Source organism: Brugia malayi, assembly GCF_000002995.4.
Source record: "Brugia malayi strain FR3 genome assembly, contig: Bm_v4_Chr2_contig_001, whole genome shotgun sequence".
Lineage (NCBI taxonomy): Eukaryota > Metazoa > Nematoda > Chromadorea > Rhabditida > Onchocercidae > Brugia > Brugia malayi.
In genome coordinates, this window is record NW_025062476.1 from 6,084,662 (window position 1) to 6,106,698 (window position 22,037).

General features: G+C 32.3%; 5 protein-coding genes across 7 annotated transcripts; 1 reads left to right on the top strand and 4 right to left on the bottom strand.

The window, feature by feature from the left end:
• Positions 1-352: 352 nt before the first annotated feature.
• On the bottom strand, positions 353-3,431 carry Bma-lin-31 (Uncharacterized protein; the record flags this gene model as incomplete). Its single annotated transcript, XM_043078589.1, has 4 exons — positions 353-637; positions 831-941; positions 2,617-2,799; positions 3,396-3,431. 4 exons carry the CDS (start codon positions 3,429-3,431, stop codon positions 353-355), a joined length of 615 nt encoding a protein of 204 aa, XP_042934523.1.
• Positions 3,432-7,258: 3,827 nt separating this feature from the next.
• On the bottom strand, positions 7,259-8,382 carry Bm1417 (Uncharacterized protein; the record flags this gene model as incomplete). The annotated part of the gene is made up of 3 exons (XM_043078590.1): positions 7,259-7,266; positions 7,786-7,857; positions 8,268-8,382. 3 exons carry the CDS (start codon positions 8,380-8,382, stop codon positions 7,259-7,261), a joined length of 195 nt encoding a protein of 64 aa, XP_042934524.1.
• A 1,810-nt stretch (positions 8,383-10,192) lies between these two features.
• Positions 10,193-16,933, bottom strand: Bma-mtr-4 (Uncharacterized protein; the record flags this gene model as incomplete). Its single annotated transcript, XM_001899889.2, has 22 exons — positions 10,193-10,350; positions 10,522-10,684; positions 11,025-11,210; positions 11,394-11,583; positions 11,657-11,793; positions 11,882-11,992; positions 12,151-12,348; positions 12,479-12,651; positions 12,728-12,877; positions 12,959-13,089; positions 13,315-13,412; positions 13,707-13,897; positions 14,035-14,166; positions 14,573-14,678; positions 14,817-14,941; positions 15,095-15,193; positions 15,368-15,527; positions 15,599-15,704; positions 15,923-16,098; positions 16,172-16,284; positions 16,407-16,557; positions 16,829-16,933. 22 exons carry the CDS (start codon positions 16,931-16,933, stop codon positions 10,193-10,195), a joined length of 3,159 nt encoding a protein of 1,052 aa, XP_001899924.2.
• Positions 16,934-18,214: 1,281 nt separating this feature from the next.
• Bm17503 (Uncharacterized protein) lies at positions 18,215-20,869 on the bottom strand (the record flags this gene model as incomplete). Of its 2 annotated transcripts, XM_001899890.2 has the most annotated exons (7): positions 18,215-18,376; positions 18,471-18,689; positions 18,823-18,937; positions 19,071-19,218; positions 19,372-19,540; positions 19,957-20,073; positions 20,732-20,869. In XM_001899890.2, 7 exons carry the CDS (start codon positions 20,867-20,869, stop codon positions 18,215-18,217), a joined length of 1,068 nt encoding a protein of 355 aa, XP_001899925.2. The 2 variants fall into 2 exon arrangements, with proteins under 2 accessions (XP_001899925.2, XP_042934525.1); XM_043078591.1 differs by lacking the exon at positions 18,471-18,689.
• A 686-nt stretch (positions 20,870-21,555) lies between these two features.
• On the top strand, positions 21,556-21,973 carry Bma-enol-1.1 (Uncharacterized protein; the record flags this gene model as incomplete). Of its 2 annotated transcripts, XM_043078592.1 has the most annotated exons (3): positions 21,556-21,708; positions 21,802-21,870; positions 21,953-21,973. In XM_043078592.1, the coding sequence occupies 3 exons, from the start codon at positions 21,556-21,558 to the stop codon at positions 21,971-21,973; spliced, it is 243 nt and encodes an 80-aa protein (XP_042934526.1). The 2 variants fall into 2 exon arrangements, with proteins under 2 accessions (XP_042934526.1, XP_042934527.1); XM_043078593.1 differs by lacking the exon at positions 21,953-21,973 and having other exon boundaries at positions 21,802-21,933.
• Between the last annotated feature and the right edge of the window lie 64 nt (positions 21,974-22,037).

The window sequence follows — 22,037 nt, forward strand, 5'->3', positions numbered from 1 at the left end:
GCGGGCAATTTGGTAAGAATAAAGGATACTGTAAAGTACTAGGTTACCATAATTGCGGATGGATACTGTAAAGTACTATGTTACCATAATTGCGGTGAAAGTTATTTTATAAATGGACGCTTAAAGATAGCTTGTCGTGCATGTGTTGATAAGAATAAAGACTGCGATAATTTTAAAATAGAGTGAAATGAAATTTAAGTTCATAAAAGTTCTTGAAATGGTAAGTGCCATTTCAAAGTCCTACGACGCAAATTTGCAAAAGATGTTCCCATTTGCTGGAATTATAAAATTTGCTAGAAGAAGCGAAAAAATTTTTCAATGATTTTGCTGAAGCTCTGATAAGTGATATCAGTCAAGCTGGTGATGATAATATTGAGTCAATAGTAAAAGAAGAATTACACATTGATTTTGGTGTTATAATGGTTGAAAAATGAGCTGATTGCTGAGTTAAAGAAGGAAACAAAAGAAGACTATGAGTTGTAAGGAAGAATTGTTGTGGATCCATGAAAGTTCCAGATGTCACTGATGATGGCAGATGAGTGGGAAATAACCATTGGAATGAAGAACATGGAGGTTGGTGATAGGTTATCTTCGGCAATTGATGTTGCGAATCTTCGCTGGTATCATATCTTTGAACCTGCCCAATAAATAGCATTAGGGCAAATACATTTTAGAAGCAAAAGATACACTGTAATTATTTCCCAAGTTGTTGTATTAAGTTTTGCAGAAAAAGTTATATATTTCAAAACCAATTCCGGTGGTTTTCCTGAATTCATCGGGCACAAAACTTTTGCAGTAACATGAAATTTAGCGAAAATGAGGAAAAATACCTTGAACCTCTTCCTTCGTCGCAAGCAGCTACCATTTTCAAACATTCCTAGTGCATGTGGATGAACCGCCCAATAAGATCCCTTTCCAGGTCTATCTGGTCGTCGTGGTATCTGAAACAGAAATGATTAGATATCGATTGAAATTCATTTTCTTCTTTTCTTTCAATTTAAGTTATTTACAAATCTGCTTCTTTAGTAGCTTTTGTTAGTAACTTCAATAAATTTGTAATGACAGCAAAGGATTGTTGAATACTGCTTTTAAACATTAAAAGTTAATATTGTATATTACCAATTTTTACAAAAAATTATCGAGTTGCAATTAAATAAAAGATGGCAAGTTTGTTTATGGTAAAAAAGACATAGATTTAGGTATCGATTTTATTTGTTTTAAGAAATTGGATTGAATTGAGGATTAAGATTTCAATTTAAGTTTATGTTGAGTTGTCACTATTATTGCTAATAATTTTAACTTTAGTGAACAGTAAAAGAATTAGAAAAAAAGTAAAAGAATGGAGGGGTTTTTAAAGATTAGAATTTTGAAATATACTGATAAGTAAAATTGCTATCTCAGCATTACCGAAAAGAATGAAGTTTCAGTTGCATTATGTTTGCAGTTTTACATTGTACGGTAGCTCGGTACGCTCTTTTCATTCTCGTTACTGTTGTGATTGCTGTTATTAAAAGTACCAGTTAACTCTATATTTTGCAAATGGAAAGTCAAATTAAATAATTAAGTAACAGAGCAGAAGTTAATTATTTAGTATTATTCATTGTTATGTAAAAGTTGAATTGTTCTCAAAGCGAAAAAAAGCATGAAGCTCGAAGATAAATTATAATAAAACCTTGTTTTGGACCGAAGTTGCTAAATATGCAATAAAAATTACAAAATGGGGACTGAAATTAGAAACGGAAGATTCTGTCAACTTGATTAGCAGCAAAATGCTGTAGTGTTAAAAAAAAATTAGTTATTAGTGTTTGAACCAGTTTTTTCTTTGATTAAAATAACTGACCGACGGAGTAAAGCTGCCCAGGACGGAATGGTAACACTTAGTGCACAGCGGGTGGTTATAGTTTATTTACGATCCCATCCAATATTATATATTTTTGTAGAGAAAAAAGTGAATGCAAAATAAATCTTCCAAATCGTCCTTCAAAACATTTTTTTTCTTTTTTGTAATTAGTAATTTGGCTGAATGAAAAAGTTCACTTAAAACTTGCAAATTCGCTATTGTTGAGAGAATATTTGAAGCGAAGTAACAGTGGTAATTAGGATATGCGAATAATTTTTTCTATAAATATTGAAATTCAAAACTAACTAATTAGCATAAAACTATAAACGAAAGAGGAAGGAGTTTTATTCAATTAAGGAATATTATGAAATTTTATTAAAAGTAAATTAGGAGAAGATAGCGAGTTTAACAACTCTTATGGTTTTTTATTTTCTTACTTTTTGATTTGATTTTTGAAGAAAAGGAATAAGTTTTGAAATTTTGAGAGAAACAATTCAATATTATATATGCTTAAAAAGTATAAAAAAGTATATTACGTCGATTACTGAGGTCGTTTCATTTCAAACGCATGCACTGTTCTCGCTGATTTAAAAGTAAATTTAAAAGTACGGGACTCTTGTTCCTTCATTTCACCAGTCCTCCTAACTTTTAATTTATTGAATATTGAAGCAAAAATGACTAATCAATCCGTTTCTATTTTAAAATCTTTAAAACGTAGGCCTATTTTTTGATAATTTTATTTGAGTTAGAAAAGAATAAAGAAATCATTCGAATACCTTAACGAAGCAATCATTGAATGATAAGTTATGTCTGAGGGAATTTTGCCACCGTTGTGTATTTTTACGATAAAACGGAAATTTATCCATAATGTATCTGTAAATTTCAGTCAACGGGAGCATCTTTTCTTCTGAATTCTGTATAGCCATATATGTCAACCAAATATACGAATAAGGAGGTTTCTGCAATGTATATGAAATAGTAAGTCAGATCAGAAGTACTTCGGACATTCTTCATGGCGAATGAGCATCTTAAACTTATCTAAACAAGATTGATTACCCAGCCAGTCTACACATCTGCTGGGCTAAGATATTGCATTTTGGTGGAAAGTTTGGAAGAATTGTCGTAGATCTGAAATTTATTCAAACTATTTTCTAAAGAATAAAAAATAAAATCTTATCTGATTAATTTTGATAAACTACTCCATAAAGCATTTTAAAACGATTTAATTAAATGGAGTAAACTGTTTGAACGTATATTTAAAAGTAATAGGTTTAGAAAAATGTGGACAAAGTGATAAAAACATCTGACCAAGAATATTGGATCTTGTACTGATTTCTGTTCTATTTGTCTACACAGGTAGAAGCAATAAAACAAAGAGTAAATTATAATATGCTTAAGTGTAAAGTGAATTCATCCTTCTAAACTTATCCACGATACAATGATCAAAGAAAAGTAAATAAGAATAAGCTATACTAAGCTTAATTTCATCATTTAAACATTAATTGTATGCATGACAAATTAGATGAGATAGATGCTTGCAACTATAAATGTTTACCTGATCATCGTAGGAATTTTTTCCAGGTCTTGGCATTAGAAAGTTTACAGCAGCAAACAGGTATTCAGCACTGCAGTTGTAGCTGTTTTCTTGTATTTGTTTCAGCTATTGTTAAAATTCAAAACAAAATCTATCCGAAATTCTTGAGAAAAGAGAAAGGCACTACAAGTTGAATTGAGCTAACTTAAGATGGTGTGATAAATATCGGTAGTAGCAGTTAAAGAAATGAACAAATAATCGTCAAGCAACTCATTTCTATCCAGTACAACATAAATATGAACACACATGTGTATGTGTCAACCAGCGAGGTAGGAGGCGAGGCAACCGTTTGATAACTGTCGCAAGTATTGTCGCGTCGCAACCAGTTTACTTGTGTGGGCGGAGATTGAATAAGCCATGTCAACCAATGACTAAGGCATTCATGGTAATACCATGGGAGGACATTCGGAGAGCAATACGCATGTCACTTTGTGTCATCATTTGGTTAACAACACTTTTTCTAGGACATCAGATTACGGTACTCATTTGTTCTTCGTCAAGTTAACTTCGTTACTATTCACCAAATAAATATTATCCTTCTTTTGCAAGCATACTTGTTCATTACTTAATGCAATGGTTATATTTTAATTATGTTAATGACTAATCAAAATCGTAACGAACATTTCGTGAAATTCATTGTCATTTCTGCATAAGCAATTGCGATTAAAGATTACTATTTTAAAATAAAAAAAAAAAAATGAAGTAAACTTGAATATATAAAAATATGTAGTATTGTAATTCAGAAGTGATAAATCTATTATAAAATTAATAAACTTCAAAATGATTTAGAGTACTACATCTAATCTATTAATTAAGTAATTAATAACTCACAGAATGATCAATAAAAATTAATTAACAAGTATATGAGTACGTAAATGAACAAGTTATCAGCTTTATACAACTTTCTGTTCTAAGAAATACATCAATTACAATCAGTTTGTTTCTGTAAAAAATGACTAATATAATTAAAACTAGCATAATTAAAGAAATAGTAAATGATGGGAAAAGATTTGATGCAGCATTTATTCTGCTTCAATAAATTTTTCACAAGAAATTCTAAATCAGATAGATGAGGAACATCATTTACTGCTCAATAATATTAATCAAAACTTTAGCTTGTCTATTCTCTTCAACATTTTTTTCTTTTCCCTCATATGTGAATTGAGGACACCACAGTATAATTAAATTTTTTACTTAATGAAATATAGAGATTGTTATTTTATAGTCCAACCACTACAATTGCACTTGAATTCATATTCTTCTGATTTACGACAACCAACTTTTGTTGTTTTCTGTTGATAGGTTAAAATGTTTTAATGTATTAGAAAGTATTAGAGTATTAGAACAATTTAATTAAAATTTGCTATATGATTTGCAGACATTTTAGTAATTTTAGCAAGTGATTTTAAAAGCATCTTTTATTTCTGAATATTTTATCATAATACTCAACATTTTTTTGTAAGAGATGGTTTGTTACACTGAGATTATTTTGTGATATTTATTTTTATAAGGACATGAGATTACAGACCGATACTTAATTCCATATCATTGGTATTATCAGATTTTTGATAATCATGATATCAGGATAAATCATATTCCACCTTATCAGTCATAACATCTCATAAGCATTAATAGCGTGATCAATTCAGCTTTCAGGACTAGCAAAAAAGAAAACAGCATATAATTCAAATGTGAGTTTGCTTCATTAATTTTGAAGGTCATTTCATACGTCAGTTCATAGGTATCACGTACATCTTCCATCTATCCTTTCCTTCTTCGCATGCAGGACTCTAGTTTAAAAGTAGCTCACCGCCTTATAGATTGAAACAATTATTTAGTCTATTGCGGTATCTTCAGGGTAAAAAGAATCTGTTCATGTTCCTTCACTCAACTTCAGTATTGTATCGGTCCAACTGTCAAAATGCAAATGATCCATCATCTATCACCACCGCATGAAACCCCGCGGAGCTATCAGTACTGAGACGTCCCTTCCATCTTCTCTATATTTCCCTTTGAACATACAATGAATTATCGTCATTTACGCAATCGCAACTATCAGATCACTATAATTAGCTAAGTATTCTTTACACTGTTTTTGCTTTTCATGTACATCGATTACACCAAATATGAAACTCATTCCATTTGCTCCATGAAATCATGACTCTGCCATTACCCTAATCTTATTACATTATAATACTAAATATGATTGTAGTCGACAATCATATTTAGTAATTATCTCTGTTTATCGTCATTGCTGATAACTTTGATAGGAAGTAACTAGTGCCAAATAAATATGCTAAAACGATAATGAAAATTAATGACAACATAAACATTTCAAGACAGAATCAGGTTTACAAATTTAACACAGCTGTAAATATTGAGAGGAAGTTGCTAAAAATTCAAAATTATGTATTATCAAATTCATAGTTAGAAAAAACCTAATTATAAATTAGTAATATTCTGTAAAGAATCCTTTTTTCTTTTGTTCTTAGTTTGATTATGGAGATAACATCGTTCCCAAAACTTCGATTATTCTTACTGTAAAACTTTTTTTTCCATTACAGACACGAATTTAATTCATTTTTACCTTTTCCGATAAATTTCTCTCTGCGTCATATTATATAAAGAATAAGATTATTAATTCGTGCTATAAATTTTAATTACCTTTGCTACAAAATTGATCCAAAGCGCATTTATGAGTTAAGACAAATGAATGTCGTCCAGTTATTCCTATCATTCATTTTCCTTTGCCATCTAATCTTTTTCAAACGTTCCATTCTTCCTCTCGATCGTTCAAGCCTTAATTGCTTCCTCAAATTATGGCATCTTCTTTCCCTTATTAATCTTTCGTTTAACAATAGTAACTGATGCAAAACATATCACAAAATTATTCCTTATTGAAATCGAACAGAAACAGTTATGTGCAAATTGTTGGCATTGAAATGATTACATATAACTCATATTTCTTCCTTATCCTTTATGAAACCACAAGAAAAACTTTACTTCATCACTTTCAAAAATTAATTCGAGTAATGCAAAAGTAAAGGATAAAAAGCAGCGGTTTCTCCATCATTTCCCCATCTGTTCTACAATGTATATTATTAATAACAAACCAATAACATATACTAAATTCTTCTAGAACATCACATTTATTTCTCGCCTAAAAAAACTGAAGCTGTGTTTTCATAATTCGAATTGAAACTTTGATAAAAATGGAACTACCTTTCATAATTTCGTAATTTTGTTATTCGAACAACAAACCCTTCACACAGTATAAATTCGCTCAATTCAGCAGTACTTTCAGCGGATAGCTCGCAACTATATGGATGAATATAATGATGGATTATTTATTGTCTAGCCTGGCTTAGAATTCTACACTACTAAATTTGAAATTAAATTAGAGCACTACAATTAATAGGCATTGATTATTTTTAGTTACATGATTATCGGCATTGCTGGCTGTGTTTCGATGAATTATAAAATTCAATTCGCGTTATAAAAAGAAAAAAATGCTATCAGGAAATTCAACATTTGAGAAGAGATACGAATCACTGCAAAACTGTTCAACGATGAACACCCTATGATGGTCAGAAACAGCTTGTTGAAAAGTATAAATGCATTTGTCAACATAAACAACGGTCAAAGACAAGACATTGTTACGGTGTCTTTTTTCAGAAATCTTCTTTATAGGGAAATGTTCAGTGAAAATCTATCGTTCCTTGATCGTCAAGGTTTATTGCACAATAAGCGCATCGAAGCAGACTAATAGACGCCAACAGCAACAAAAACAACACCAACAATACTTTCATTTGCCATATTTGCCATCAAAAATCTGCAAAACTTTTTGCCCTTACCACTGCTTATCGAGGACTTTATGGGTATATTTAAACGTCCGTTTTCTGAAAGGAATTTTTGGATGCCTCGTCGTGATGGAATAGAGAATTTTGAAATCAGATTCATAAAGTCAATTTCCAACTTCAAAAAAAAAAATTTCCAACAGCAAAATTTTTGGACTTTACTTAAACGTAATCATTTATGCATCTACCACTTGAAAAGTCACATTTAATGAATTTGGCATAAGATGGATTCCGTATGAATTATAAATTCCACTGGCTCTAACAGACAAAAAGTGATGGCTTGGATATTTTACCTGAAATTACTAGCACTAAAAATCATTAACAAATTTTTTCAGAGAACTAGCAGTTGATTCAGATCTTCTTCGTACAGTCTTACTACTGCTAGTATTTATACTTCTAGAAGAAGATATATACAGCCATGATACTGACTGGTTATATTGTATTTAATCTACTAGCTATCAGTGGCTGAAGTTTAACTATCGACTGATCATTACCTTTTGCCAATTTAGCAACCCAGTTCGTGGATCTTTGTAAAGAGTATATGATTCTGTGGTTTGTTAAATGTTCTGAAAATACCTCAAATCATATCGACTGAAAATATTATATATTAAAATATTAAAAGTTGAAATAAAGTCTGGCAATTATAAATTTTATAGATACTACAAAAAATTTGTGCAACTTATAGATTTGCATAGGAAATTAAAAGGTCGGTTGATTCAGTGACCACAATCAAAGGTTAGAGTTCTTTGTTATGGAACGAAAGATTTCACTCAAGAAAAAATTTTTTTTATAGATCGGATCTGTATAATCAGTTTTCAGCGAAGAAATCGAACGAATGTTTCAGTAAAATAAGTAATAAGTTTGAAATATATAATTAGTCCGAAAATATCTTTTACAACAGTATCACAGCAAAATACAAAAGAATAAAAAAATCGTTTTATGAAAGTTGAAGTTTAAATAGGATCATAAAAATTACCTATAAGATCAATTCTATAAAAAATTTCATTGCCGGCGGAGCATAATAGACAATGTATAGAAAATACGAATTTGCCAGTTACCTTTGTACTCTGCGTATCACCTGAAATGACCATTTACAAATTGTCAAATATTGTCTTTTTCCCTGATAAAAAATGAAAAATATTTTGACACCAATCCATATCGAGAATGTTGGCAATTTGCAAACGCTGTCAAGTGTACGTCAAGTCTACACAAACGTTTATTAATCCACTGTAGATGGATGCATTCGAATGATATCATGGTAAGACGTGTAAAGTTCGTTAAGGCTCCGTTCTGATCCTTGGGATGACATGGCCAACAGGTTTGTGGAAAAAAGATTTGCTTATAATTTTGTGGTTGGTTATAGTGTAATATATATTGTCCACTAACTGACAACAAATTATATCTCTCATCATTTGAACTACCACAAGTCGCATATATTCTGTATGCAAATAGTTGAACTTATTGTCATAGCAATGGGCAAAAGGTGAAAAGATCAATAATGCATCCCAGAAATGAGCACGAATGAAGCATAAAACTCTCCATTTAATAAAAGGCATATATATATATATACATATATATACAGTCGATGTGACATGTAATGTTCCGAACAGAGAATATAACCTGCAAATGATGCACACTTGTCGTGCTTCGACATATCTGTTGTTTGTAAAGTAGTACCTAAGTTTTGAATTCATTTCAGTAATGCATCCGCAGTTTAATAAAATTATACCTTATTATAGAGTATCTAAGTACAAAGCTTTAAAAGGAAATAGGAATGGAAAGTGGAAATCAAAAATGTCAAGAAAAAATTACAGTGAAAAATTATGTCCAAAGTTCCATATCGGTCCAAATTTTAGTCAAAATTCACTTGAGCATAAGAATGAACAATCATTTAATGTCATCGCACCTATAATGTGATAGAATTTAATTACATTGTCCTATGATGCGTCGTGGACCCAATTTTAATTCATTCTATCTCATACTGATTAAAAAAATTCTAAGTCACTTTAATAATACAAAAAAAAAAACAGTACAAAAACAAACCCATGAATTTATTTCAAAAATCGGAAGAAAACAGGGGGAATGAACAGAGTGAAATTGTTTAAGTAGTTTGGCAATGAAGAACTCTTGCAACGCAAGAAAAATCTCTTACTGCTTTGATATTATGCAGTTCCGATCAAAGTTTGTGATGCTAATTGAGGTAAGAATAGGGATAAGTAAAAAGTCAAATAAAGTTCAATTTGAAGCATAAGAATGTTATAAAGACATCGTGCTTTTCTAGGCCGATAGTTCTCCACTCTATGCAAACTGTATTTGCATCGAATTCAGCTTTGGCTTCTGCACCTTATTTTGGTGGGATTTTTATATTATGAATTTTACGGAATTTATTTCAACAAAAAATAGAAAATTCAACTAATATAATAAGACACTGCACAAAAAGTGATCGGACACACTTCACAACATTCTCTCATCAACGGACACTTCCGAACCACTCTCCTAGTAACCTTGTGCTGATTAGAAATGAGAGCAGAAGAGGAAACACAGAATAAAATTATCATTATGTTGTCCATCAGCACATTGGTCAAGTAGTACTTTTCATCTTTTAAAAGAAAATGAAAAAAAAAAAAAAAAAAAAAGAAAAAAATGTAATAACAGCTGCATACGAATGCTTCAATAACAATGAGATCAGCTAAGCAACTCCAAAAATTCATTCAGAATTTTTTTTCCAATCATTTTCAAGGGAATATATAGTTATTCCATAGGCCGTCATTTCTGAATAAACGATCTGTCCTTCAACCATAAAACAAAAATACTAAGAGAAATACCTTGCAAAATAAAAAACAAGAAACATGTTCATGTGAAACGAGAACTATACATAGTGTAGGCGAATCGATCTATTCACTATAAATATAACGATGCCGTGAAAACGATATCACGTTTCAAAAGTACTCGTGCTTGTTCAAAACGTGCTTCCAGATCTCCATTTCCAATTGCTTTTGAAGCACCCACCATCTCACGCAGCAATTCTTCCAAACGTCGCATGCAACGAATTATTGAACCTGCAATTTGATTAAAATAGAATGAGGATAATGAGGAAAGTAGTAACTGAATGTAACTATTCTCATCAGCTAGTCATAAAATAACCAATGGAAGAACGCATACATATGCATACAAACATAAACATATAGACAGATAGAACACATATACAAAACAAATAAGTATACTAGTACCTTCAAAAACATCTGTTTTTTTTAAAATTTCAGCGAAAGAAGCACCAGTGCACCATGCATGGACTACGTCCATTAAATGCGGCTTAAACGATTCAACATATTTGTCTTCATCAATCTCAAGTTTTGATTCCTTTGTCACTCTTGCAATACGTCTGGCGTATTCCTGGAGCAATGATTTGAAGGTGAAAAACAGCAATCAAAAAATTTTATTCCACATGGGCTACAGAAATTGAAAAAAGCAGGTCGTCCAAAATTTTACACTACTGATGGAAAAGAAACAAATATTGCTTGCTAAATCTATTCTTTCGATCTTATGGAGATCTACCGCAGGAGAAAATAAGTAGTCTACCAAATTTTTTCAAAATTAAGAGATAAGAACTGATGGAATAAACCAGACAGTGTATGAGTTTGCATTAATGTCAGTAAAAAATCAAAAATGGATCACTTAAATGAGAACAATTAATGTATTCATTAATCTTAACACAAAATAATAAATGGCTCACTTGCATTGCTCTTAAACATCCACTAAGATCATCTGCTAATTTTGTTCCTCCTGCTTTCTCTTCAAATACAAAACATGAGAGTAAAGCTGCTAATTGTGGAGTAGCGAGTTCGGTAAATATGCCACCAAACATCATCTCCGTTAACATCAACTCATCTGCAGCACTTACTTCACACGATACACGCCCCTGAAATGCAGAACTCTCACTCGACTTCCATGTCTATTCAGCTCACCCACTATGAGAAAAAACCGAGAATTAAAGCGTTCTAAATTAAATGATATAGTGAGATAACAGTATATATTAGGAAATATTTTAGTCGGCATTTTCCTAGAAATCCATATTACTTTTACAATTAATTGCATCTTTAACCTTTTGTGTAATCACATCATTCTCGTCACAATATTGCAACCTTCGAAGCACACGCTTGCGACATTTCAGCTCATCTAGCTGCAATAAACTTTGCGCTTTCTTTAGCTCAGTTTTTGCCACCTTCAGTTCCGCTTCCAATTCTAGTTTCTTTTCATACTGCTTGTAGATTTCGTCAAATTTACTGTTTTCCCTAAACTGCTTCCATTAGTCAGAAAACTGCAAACACCAATGCGATTTGAATATTAAACTGGAGGCAAACGTACTTTAAAGGATGACTATCCTTTCGTTTTTCCAGCGCTTGCAATTTAATAATATTTTCTTGTAGCACTGAATCATTTATTTTCATGTCGTTTAACGGGTCAAGCAAAGGCATTATTCCGTTGAACCTTTTCAAAACTTCCTGAAACGTCGTAAAGAGAATATGGAAAAACATTGATAAAATACAACAATAAGGGCTGGAATATGCTGCTAGATTATAAAGCTGTTACTTTTATAACGCGACCAGCACTTTGTTTCCCCTCGTATGCTTTCAGATTCTGTGGCAATTTTACGCGTGCTGCACTTATTTCAGATACGCAACTGATAGCAACAGATACAACCTAAATAGCATTTCAACTCATCATCAATATTATTTAGAAAGGAGATCCGGTATATTTTTCGTTAGCGACTAAAAAAAAAGATATATTTTAATAAAAAAAATTAAAAAATAATGGTATATTTTCGTTAATGATAAAAAAAAATATGATTTAATAATGACCTCTACCACCCCTTTCTCATTTGCATTAGGCGGCCGCAACTGTGTAATATCTGATAAATTTTTCGCACTTTCTGTAGACAGCAATATCAATACATCTAGTACATACATCACGTCCAAGCCAAGAGGATCAACCGGATTCGCTTTTTTGTGGAAGTCCAACAGAGCTGCCCACCCAAAATCTTTGCCGTTTGAAACAATCTGAGCGCATAGAGTTAATATTTCACGATATCGAAAAAAAATTGGGAGTAAAAAATATACAATAATATCTGGGACCAAATTCAAGCTGAAATTAAACAAAAAGATCATGATTTATACAAAATAAACAAACATGAAGCAAACGTCCAGCTTGCAGAAAGGGTACAAGATATTTTGGTTTCGTGACCACTTCTTTTACAGCTTCTTTCAATACATTAATCTGTTTTTCCATTTGATAATAACCTGATATTTCCGTTTCTTTGTCAATTTTATAAGCAGAAAGTTCTTCTTTCTTCCTTTCTACGTCTGCAAATTTAATTCCAAACTGAAGAAATTTATATGAAACTTTTATAAGACTATCAATAACTAATATATAACAAACTTCCATAGAGCTGCGGCAAGGCATCATAATTCTGGAACTGATAAAATGAATTCTCTAGCATAAATTCAGGATTTATCCCTTCAACTCGAAGGAGGTTCAAAACCATATTGTAAGTCAGGCGAAACTGCGAGTTAAGTGGATCTGGCGCACCTTAAAGGAAATCAATGAGAAAAATTTCTCCATAAATTCCAATAACAGATATGTAGACAAAATCCTTTCATAAAGAATCACCTTTAATAATTTGTTTTGCCACATCCTGTCCCATTTGCTGATCAACCATTAATATTACAAGACCACGGTCGTCCTTACCACGACGTCCAGCTCGCCCACTCATTTGAATATATTCACCTGATGTAATCCAACTGAAAACACCGATTTTTAACCAAAATGAATGGGAGAAAAAATATTAAAAACTCTAATCCTCATATATCTAGATGAATTGCGAGAGTATATTTGCACAAAAAAGTTCCTCAAGGTCCACAACTAACATGTACTTAAACTGTGATAGGTACCACACTGTTAACTCTTTTGATGATTGCAAAGGAGAAAACATAAAAAATTTGTAACCAAATAAAAATAATCCAAACCGATAATCTTTTCCATCGAATTTTCTTGCCGATGTGAACAGCACTGTCCGAGCAGGCATATTTAGACCCATAGCAAAAGTTTCGGTGGCAAACAAAGTCTACAAAATACTTTCACTGATATGGCATACGATTTTACGATATTTTCATTTGATGAAGTGCCTATGCATTTTTGCAATCGTATGCCTTTATTTCATCGTATGCTATTATTAACTTAATTTTGAAAACTTCAAATAATGCGTCCCTAGAAAAACTTTACCATTCATTAATAATTTTTCTTTTATCTCCTGCCAATATTGCAATAACTTTCATTCGTAATAAAATAGTTTCTGTCTTGTTTGTGCTACAAATTTCAATAAACTGAAAAGAGATAAATTACACATTGTTAGACTTACTTTGATTAAACCCTCTCCGAATAAAATTTCGATCACTTCCTTAACAATTGGCAATAAACCCGAATGATGCACACCAATACCACGCAACAACAATGGTAGCACTCGTCCAATTTCAGGCAATTTGCTGTCTTCATCGGATAACAAACTGATTGCATTAACAAATATTTCTTTTACCTTTGCTTTTTCATCTTCTAAAAAATTATGCAAATGCTACTGAAGTTCAAACCTCTTCGAAAATATATATATATATATATATATATATATATATATATTTTTTTTTTTTATATATATATATATATATATATATATATATATATATATAAAATACCTGTATTGAAGTCCAAACTCGTCATTTGTGTTGCATATGCTTCACACTCTTTTCGACTGAATGAGAAAATGATGACTGGAATCATGTCTCGTTCCTTAAGCGTACGGATTATATTCACCACATGAGGTGTACCTGGAGAGATGAAAATATAAATATATTTTCAAAACAAATAACTTTTTAATAACCTAAAATTAAGGAATTCAAAAATCCTACTTTTTAAAATTCATTTGGTAATGTAAAAGTCTGTCAGTAATACTTTTTCACAGATAATACTCAAAGCTCTTTGCACTCTTGCAAATTTATCAAAAATAATCGCTGTAGCAGATAAAAGAAATTTAGATAGATTACTTAAAATATAACAGTAAACAGTAAGACCAACTGTTCCTTCAAAACACAAAGATTTTTTAATTTGAAGACGGTATCGAAACAAATGAAAGGAAGATCACAATAAAACCAATCAAAAAAAAAAAAATAACAACAAAGTATCAATAGACAAAACTTTTAGAATAAACAATATAAAAATCAATCATAAGATTACCTGATGTTCCACCTTTCTTCCCTCTGTTGATTCCACCCTGTCCTGCATCTCCCACTTGTGACAGCACATTCATTGCTTCAGTAAATTTATCCTCTCGAAAAATTCCCTAAAATATCTTTTTTAGAGAATCAAATCATTATGTCGATACAAAAACAGGACTGTAATAAATCTTAGAACACAAACGAATAATAGTAGAGAATCGCTTCAAAAAAGGCAACAAGGCTAACCGGAAAACAAAACTTACCTGCATATTTACAACTTCATATAGGCCTGAACCACCAGCTGGGTATATGAAATGCTGCAAAGGCACTGGACGATAATCGGTATATATAACATGAACCGGTTGATCGTGAAGATAAACTACCCAATCTGCAAAATCATTTTTATGAAATTTCAATAAAACAATAGAAGAAAAGTCCACAAATATCATTAAAGCAATAACAGTTCATCTTTTTTTAGTATTTTATTTGTAAAAGTTTTTTTTTTTTTTTTCAATATTTTATTTGTACAAGTAAGACTGACCTGCAAACTGCCTTGCATTTGGAATTGTAGCAGAAAGAAAAACATAATGTACAGTGTCAGGTAGTAAAATAATTGTTTCTTCCCACACAACGCCACGCTCTAAAAAATAAATATCGCAAACACCTCATTAAAAAGCAATTTTTTAATGCTGGATTCATACATCACAGCTGCGAATACATCCATATAAGATCTCTTTTGGAGCATACTAAAGACAGTCGTCCGTACGAACCAGAAATTTATGAACGTTAGAATAATTTTCTGAAAATCACAAACCTTTATCGCGCATATAGTGAATTTCATCGAAAATTACCCAGCCAACTTCCCTCATAATCTCCGAACCACGGTATAACATTGATCGCAGAATTTCTGTCGTCATGACAATGCAAGAAGCATCCGGATTCAACGTATTGTCACCAGTCATCAAACCTACATCCTAAAATCATTTGACAAAAATCAATCTACAGAAATTTTTCACATTATTATGAAGTTACGAAAAAAACTTACACCAAATTCCTCTTCCAATTCTCGATATTTTTGATTAGATAAGGCTTTGATAGGCGAAGTATATATAACGCGCTGCTTATCACGTAAAGACATCGCTATCGCATATCTAAATTATAGAATTTAGTTGCACTTTATATGTTGCTTAATTGATAACTTAAAGCAATGTATCTTAACAATTTTTCTCAACAACCTTAGCATGCAGTAAAAGGAACTACATAGTCTTGCAAGTGCAAAAAACTTTGAAGGTAAAGTATGTTGCTATAAATTTCATTGTATGAAATTTACGAGAACTGACCAGCATGAATACGATTCCAAAAGACTTACAATGCAACAACAGTTTTTCCAGCAGAAGTATGGGCTGATACAAGAACGGAATGACTATTATCAATACAGGTGATTGCTTCTCTTTGAAAGGCATCTAACTGGAATTCATACATCTTGGCCGGAGCTGTTGTACGTGGCTTCAATGGTACATATTCCATATTTGGTGGCAAGACGATCTGGAAAAATGGTCGTGCAAAGGCAGGAAAACCAAAAAATTTTGTTTAATAATTTGAAAGGTCATGAAACTACTTCGTGTGAACAATTTCCTTCACTTTCGACAGTTTTGATATTGTTTCGTGGATGGGAAGCTAAACCAGGAAGCTCCTCCATAGTCTCATTTTTCGACCTTTTCGGTAATAATCCTAGAAAAAAAAAAAAAAAAAAAACCTTTGTTACTGGTGTAAAAGAAGCACTTTAGACATGAGGTAAAAGTTATTAAATTTACTGAATCAATAAATACAATCGAGTAAATCAATAAAGATACCTGTGTCGTTGTCATCTGCATTATCATCGCCATAACCATCGTCATCACTTGTTACCACTTTAATATCTTTATTTGCAGCATTGCCTGCCGCTAATTGTCCCAGCAATTGGTTGGCTCGTTCACGAGCTTCCTTTTGCTTTTTCTTACTCGTCTGAACATGATTTTTCAAAAATCAAAAAACCAAACATGTAACCAACAGCCATATATCAGTTAAAAAAATAAAACATTTAATAAAAGACTTAAAAGTCAAATTCTAAAGAAGAACTTAAAGGTTTTTAAAAAACATCGTAAAGAATGGAGAAAATACTAAAATCGGCAAAATATTGCAGTAAATATCTGGATAACTCAATCTGACAGTATTGACACCATAGATAAATCGAGATCAAATTAACTTTGCGAAGAAAACTTTTTGAACGAATTACCTCTGTCTTCTGGACGGACCTATTCGACACTTCCTTCCTACTCGTACTACTGGATGAACTACTACCTTCCGCAAAAACATTGAACATTTCCATATCTTCATCCATGAGATACACCACTCACGTCACCTATATAAAGTGAACAAATGAAGACATAAAATGCGGAATTAATAACAAACTGTGAGCACTCACTCTTTTCCACCAACGTTTTAGCCACAGGTCCCCCAAATTTATGACCAACAAGAAACACTGCATAGCTCTGTCAAACACCACAAATCACACCATGTACAATCCTAATCGAAGAAGAATAAATCCTTCAATACTGCTAATGTTGTAAAGATAATTTTGAATTCGGGAAGAGTAAATTGAAAGCAATGAAACACTAAAAAAAAGAAAAAGAAAAAAAAAAACGATTAGCTTCCTTTCGTCACCATACCATTAATCTATGAATATCGTAAGTAAACCAAGCGAATAACAGGACACACAACAAGTGCATTTCTTGAAGGAAATTTAGTTATGTTTGAAATGAAATGTTTTCTATTATCCTTGAAGCAAGCATGCTTCAGTGGTAGTAGAAAACGGTTGGGGAAGTATCTTCGTGTAACTACAGATTAAGACACTTCTCGCCATGTACAACGTGCACTTGCAAAGGTAGCGACGCCCATCCCATCAACACCACCCAGAATTCAAAAGAAGCGACAACACAGCCTGCAGGTGGTACTAGACAAATAAATATTTATATGCGACTTTGACGAGAACCAAATGAAACGAAGATATCATGTTGTATTATTATTGTTATTAATGGTCTTGATGTCGTGTTGTTACATTTAAATTTTTCGTCAATGTTTTGAGAAGAGTGATTCACTACATGAAGTTTACTGCTTCATTTAGGTCAAACCTGATCTCTCTTGGAAAGGATCTGTTGATTCAAATCTATTGTTACTTATTTTGCTGAGAGAAAATAAGCGGCTGTAACAATTGAAAAAAAAAAGAAATTTATATTGGATGAATATTTAATTAGCATAATAATGGAAATAGAATGAAGTCATCATTCTACTAAGGGGTAACAAGCACAGTAGCGACGATTTATCCATGTAAAGGATAGAGATGAACTGGTGAATAATTCGATAGGCTTCTTTAAACACTTGGTTTTCCTAATTTCAAATTTTTTCTCTTCTATAATCTTCACATATTTAAAATAATTGCACTCTCTCACGCTTGCCTTAGTTTTTCTCATCGGATTCTAGACGATATAGTCCTTCAATCATCCGAAATTTTTTCGTGGCAATCCTTTTGTCGAAACAGCTCACAAATCAATTCACATAATTTATCCGTAATTTTAATTAAAACATGAAGAACTTCAACAATTTTTGGGGTTGTGTTTTCTGGTTATATCCCAATATCATTACACTCGAACTCTTTGGGATCCGTGGTGGGTGGGAAATTGTACAGTTGTCTATTATTGATGGATTTTGTGTTCGATGATTCTTTCGTAATGAGTGTTGTTGTTGTTGTTGCTTCCGTTCTAATCGTAGTTGTGGTTGGAGACGACTGAAAAAAAAGACCGATTTTCTTTTCAAAAAGACATATTTCTGTCATTTGGGAAAGTTGAGATAAAATTCAATTTTCGAGTTTGAACTTCTACCTTGGAAGAGAAACTGATTTCCCAGTCATATGGATCGGAAAAGGAAACACTGAGTCGCTTCATGCAACTCATCATCAAATCATAAATTTTCTTATAGTCAGGTCTTGATTCATAAGTCAATGTCCGTATGTACTTCATTATGTGGATCCATTCCGGTGGACAGTCTGCCATCAATACTTCATCTGTTATTTTGTCCTTCATTATGCCCACTTCTTTTTCCTGGTAATGTAAGACACAACAAATTTCATGCAGATTTCATGTGGAAACATTCAACGAATTCTAAATCTTAGTAAAAATTCCAGATTTTATATTGATATTTAAATGACACAAAAACTCTTCGTAAAATACGTACAGTGATACCACGCCAAGGCAATCCGGCATGTAATTCGACAAGGACGTAAATTAACGACCACAAATCATCCTTTCTTCCCTGCTCCATTCGGGCATGAACTGTCGGAGAACAATACCTAATTAAGATCGCTGTACTGGACAACAAATCTTTAAAAAACAATGTTAAAGGGAATCACCAATGTCATAAAATCATGAAGGCTTTTGGAAAAATCAGCTACATATTTGCTGAAGTATTTGATTCAAGTGTACCTTGTTGTACCTCTCATAAGAACATGCTCACGCTGCCGCCTAATTCGTGCGTAACCTTCTTCCCAAATTGCATATTCTCGTGCCATACCGTAATCAATCAGATAAATAATACGTGCCTCATGTCCACGCCGTCCGATTACCATATTTGCTGTAAAATGAAATGAAATATTAAGCTGAAATATTTGAAAATTTTCAAGAGATTTATTTGATTATGCTTTTTTGTCATTGTCTATATGTTGCCATACACAAATTTCACTGTATTGTATACTATTCCTGTTATAAGTAATATTGATAGACTAACCTGGCTTGATATCTCGATGAACATAACCGATTTCATGTAATTGTTTTATAGCATACAGTGCGTGAACTCCGATTCGATTTGTCGTCGCAGCACTAAATGTGTTTGCTTTGCACATCTTTTTCAGTTGCATTAAATTTGGTCCCAAGAGTGACATCACAACATATGAATACTGCAATATAATTTTCATCAAAATATTTAATAACTGTTTGTCATGTAATATATTTTTATTAATTCTAATGAATTACTAAATGCCGATGTGAATTACTTTATATATTAAGTTATCAAAGAGAAAAGTCAGTCATTTGGTTATCAAATATTCGATGCAGTTCGTCTTCTGGAGGTACCATGACAGATATAGATGGTTGCATATATCCATCAGTATCGTTAAGCTATGCATTTCATTAACTCCCACTGATGTATAATGCCGGATTTTGATCCCGAAAATATATTCGTCATGCTTTAACATTGCCTTTTCATACGATAAGCAGTTCAGAATTTCTTGCGGGAAAAATATCCAGTAATAGATTATAATAATAGAATCAAAAAATTGAAAGAAGTATCCAAGTAAAAAGTAGAAAAAGGGACATATTCACGACGTGCAGCATGTACCACTCGAACAGTATGTCTTCGACATTGCAACTTTCGCATGACAGCTACTTCTTTCTTCAATACGCCGCAATTGTCACCTGAACGCGCTTCAACCTATAATTTTAGGACCATTAAATTAATTGTGCTACAGTAGACAAAAGTACCTTTTTGTCATATTAAATCTGATGAGGTATGTGCCCAGCACTATTATTTCTGCGTTTTCTACGTGAAGGAATAAGTTTAAAAATTCAGGGAGGATAATGTGCTAGGTATTAAACATGAAATGGTATTAGTTTTAGTTGCATCACTCATTTCACGGATCTTTCCATTATATGTTGATTTCTTCTTAAAATAAAATTAGGGTAGAAAGGGAGAATGATGCTAAAACACAAAGTGTGAACTTATCTTTGGTGAGATTCCTAATGACTAGTGAGCTTTATTTGTATATGATTGCAAAGATTTATTGTCACCAAAGGGATAACTTCGAAATTAATAATGCTAAATAGTAAGATGTGTGTGTGTGTGTGTGTGTGTGTGTGTGTGTGTGTGTGTATGTGTGTGTGTGTGTGTGTGTGTGTGTGTGTGTGTGTGTGTGTGTGTGTGTGTGTGTGTGTGTGTGTGTGTATGTGTGTGTGTGTGTGTGTGTGTGTGTGTGTGTGTGTGTGATCAACTGATAGAAAAGACACATTTTATGTTTGTGGCATCAATTACGTAAGGCAGTCGTTTTATTGCTAAACAGTGAATAGATAGATGATTGATTTGTTTAGCTTACTTTGAGAGCAGCTTTCACTCGAGTATCATTCAAATCGTGCACTTTGTATACGGTAGCACACGAACCTTCACCTAGCTTCTCATCGACAACCCATCGTTTACTGATCACTTTGCCCTCAGACAGATCGATCAAGTCCATCTAATAAGGCTTACGTTTCTTTCGAACCTACAAATTTGATTCTTGAAAAAGTAGCAACAAGTACTTTTCCCACATTTTCAATGCTTTTATGATTATCTTTTTTTTATTTAATCATTATGTAAATTTGCTAGATTACAATAAATCTACATAAATATTGACTTCAGATGGAAGTGTACATCTCATTCATATATCAGCTAAGTTCCTTGCTCCTCCACTGTTGGGCTTTTTTAATAGGAAAAATGATTAGATGAATATTCTTAACTAACTGACTAGAATACTTTGACGTTTCACTCATTATACGTTACAACTGTTTACGGAGTTCACACTGATCACAAAATAGACGATGAAAATCGTCTATTTTCAATTTGTTACCTTTACTACTGCCTCAGAGAAATTCAAATTGGACTCATTGAATTGTTTATACTAAATCTGAACTCTGTCCGATATCTTCCTGTTTGAAAATATTGTTTGTAAATTGTTTTACGGTGGTTTTATGATTTCTTTACAGGAACTTTTTGTCAGTGACGACTAATAATGCTGATTACTGCTATTGTGCCCATCACATCTATGATTCTCGAGGCAATCTAACAGTAGAAGTTGATCTTACTACTAAGAAAGGTCAGCCTTCTGCATCTTACTTAATCAATTTACACTACATTTTGAATAATTCTTGTCAAACTCTAGACATGTTTCGCGCAGCGATGCCAATTGATGCATCAATAGGTGTGCATGAGGTACTCGAACTTCGTGATCAAAATGAGGATGTTCATCATGGAAAAGGAGTTCCAAAGGTAGTTAAAAATGTCAACGAACAAATAGCTTCAGCATTGATTTCTAAAGTAAGTTAAATTAACTTATTTTTTTTAAATTAACTTTTTTCCTTATTTGATCTATGTCGCAAATTTTTTGAAAATTTGAATGGTTTTGAATAGTTGGATCCGACCCAGCAAAAAGAAATCGATGGATTTCTTCTTCAGCTTGATGGAACCGAGAATATAAATGTGAGTGCTTCTATCTTTTCATTAATGATCGGCATTCTAATAGTCTATAAAAGATGTGAATAAACAAACCGTCCTCTTATAGAAACCTATAAACACGAACTGACTGTCAAAACTGTGAGCACAAAATAACCAACTTTCTGCACTTAACACTTCATTAACATCGAAGG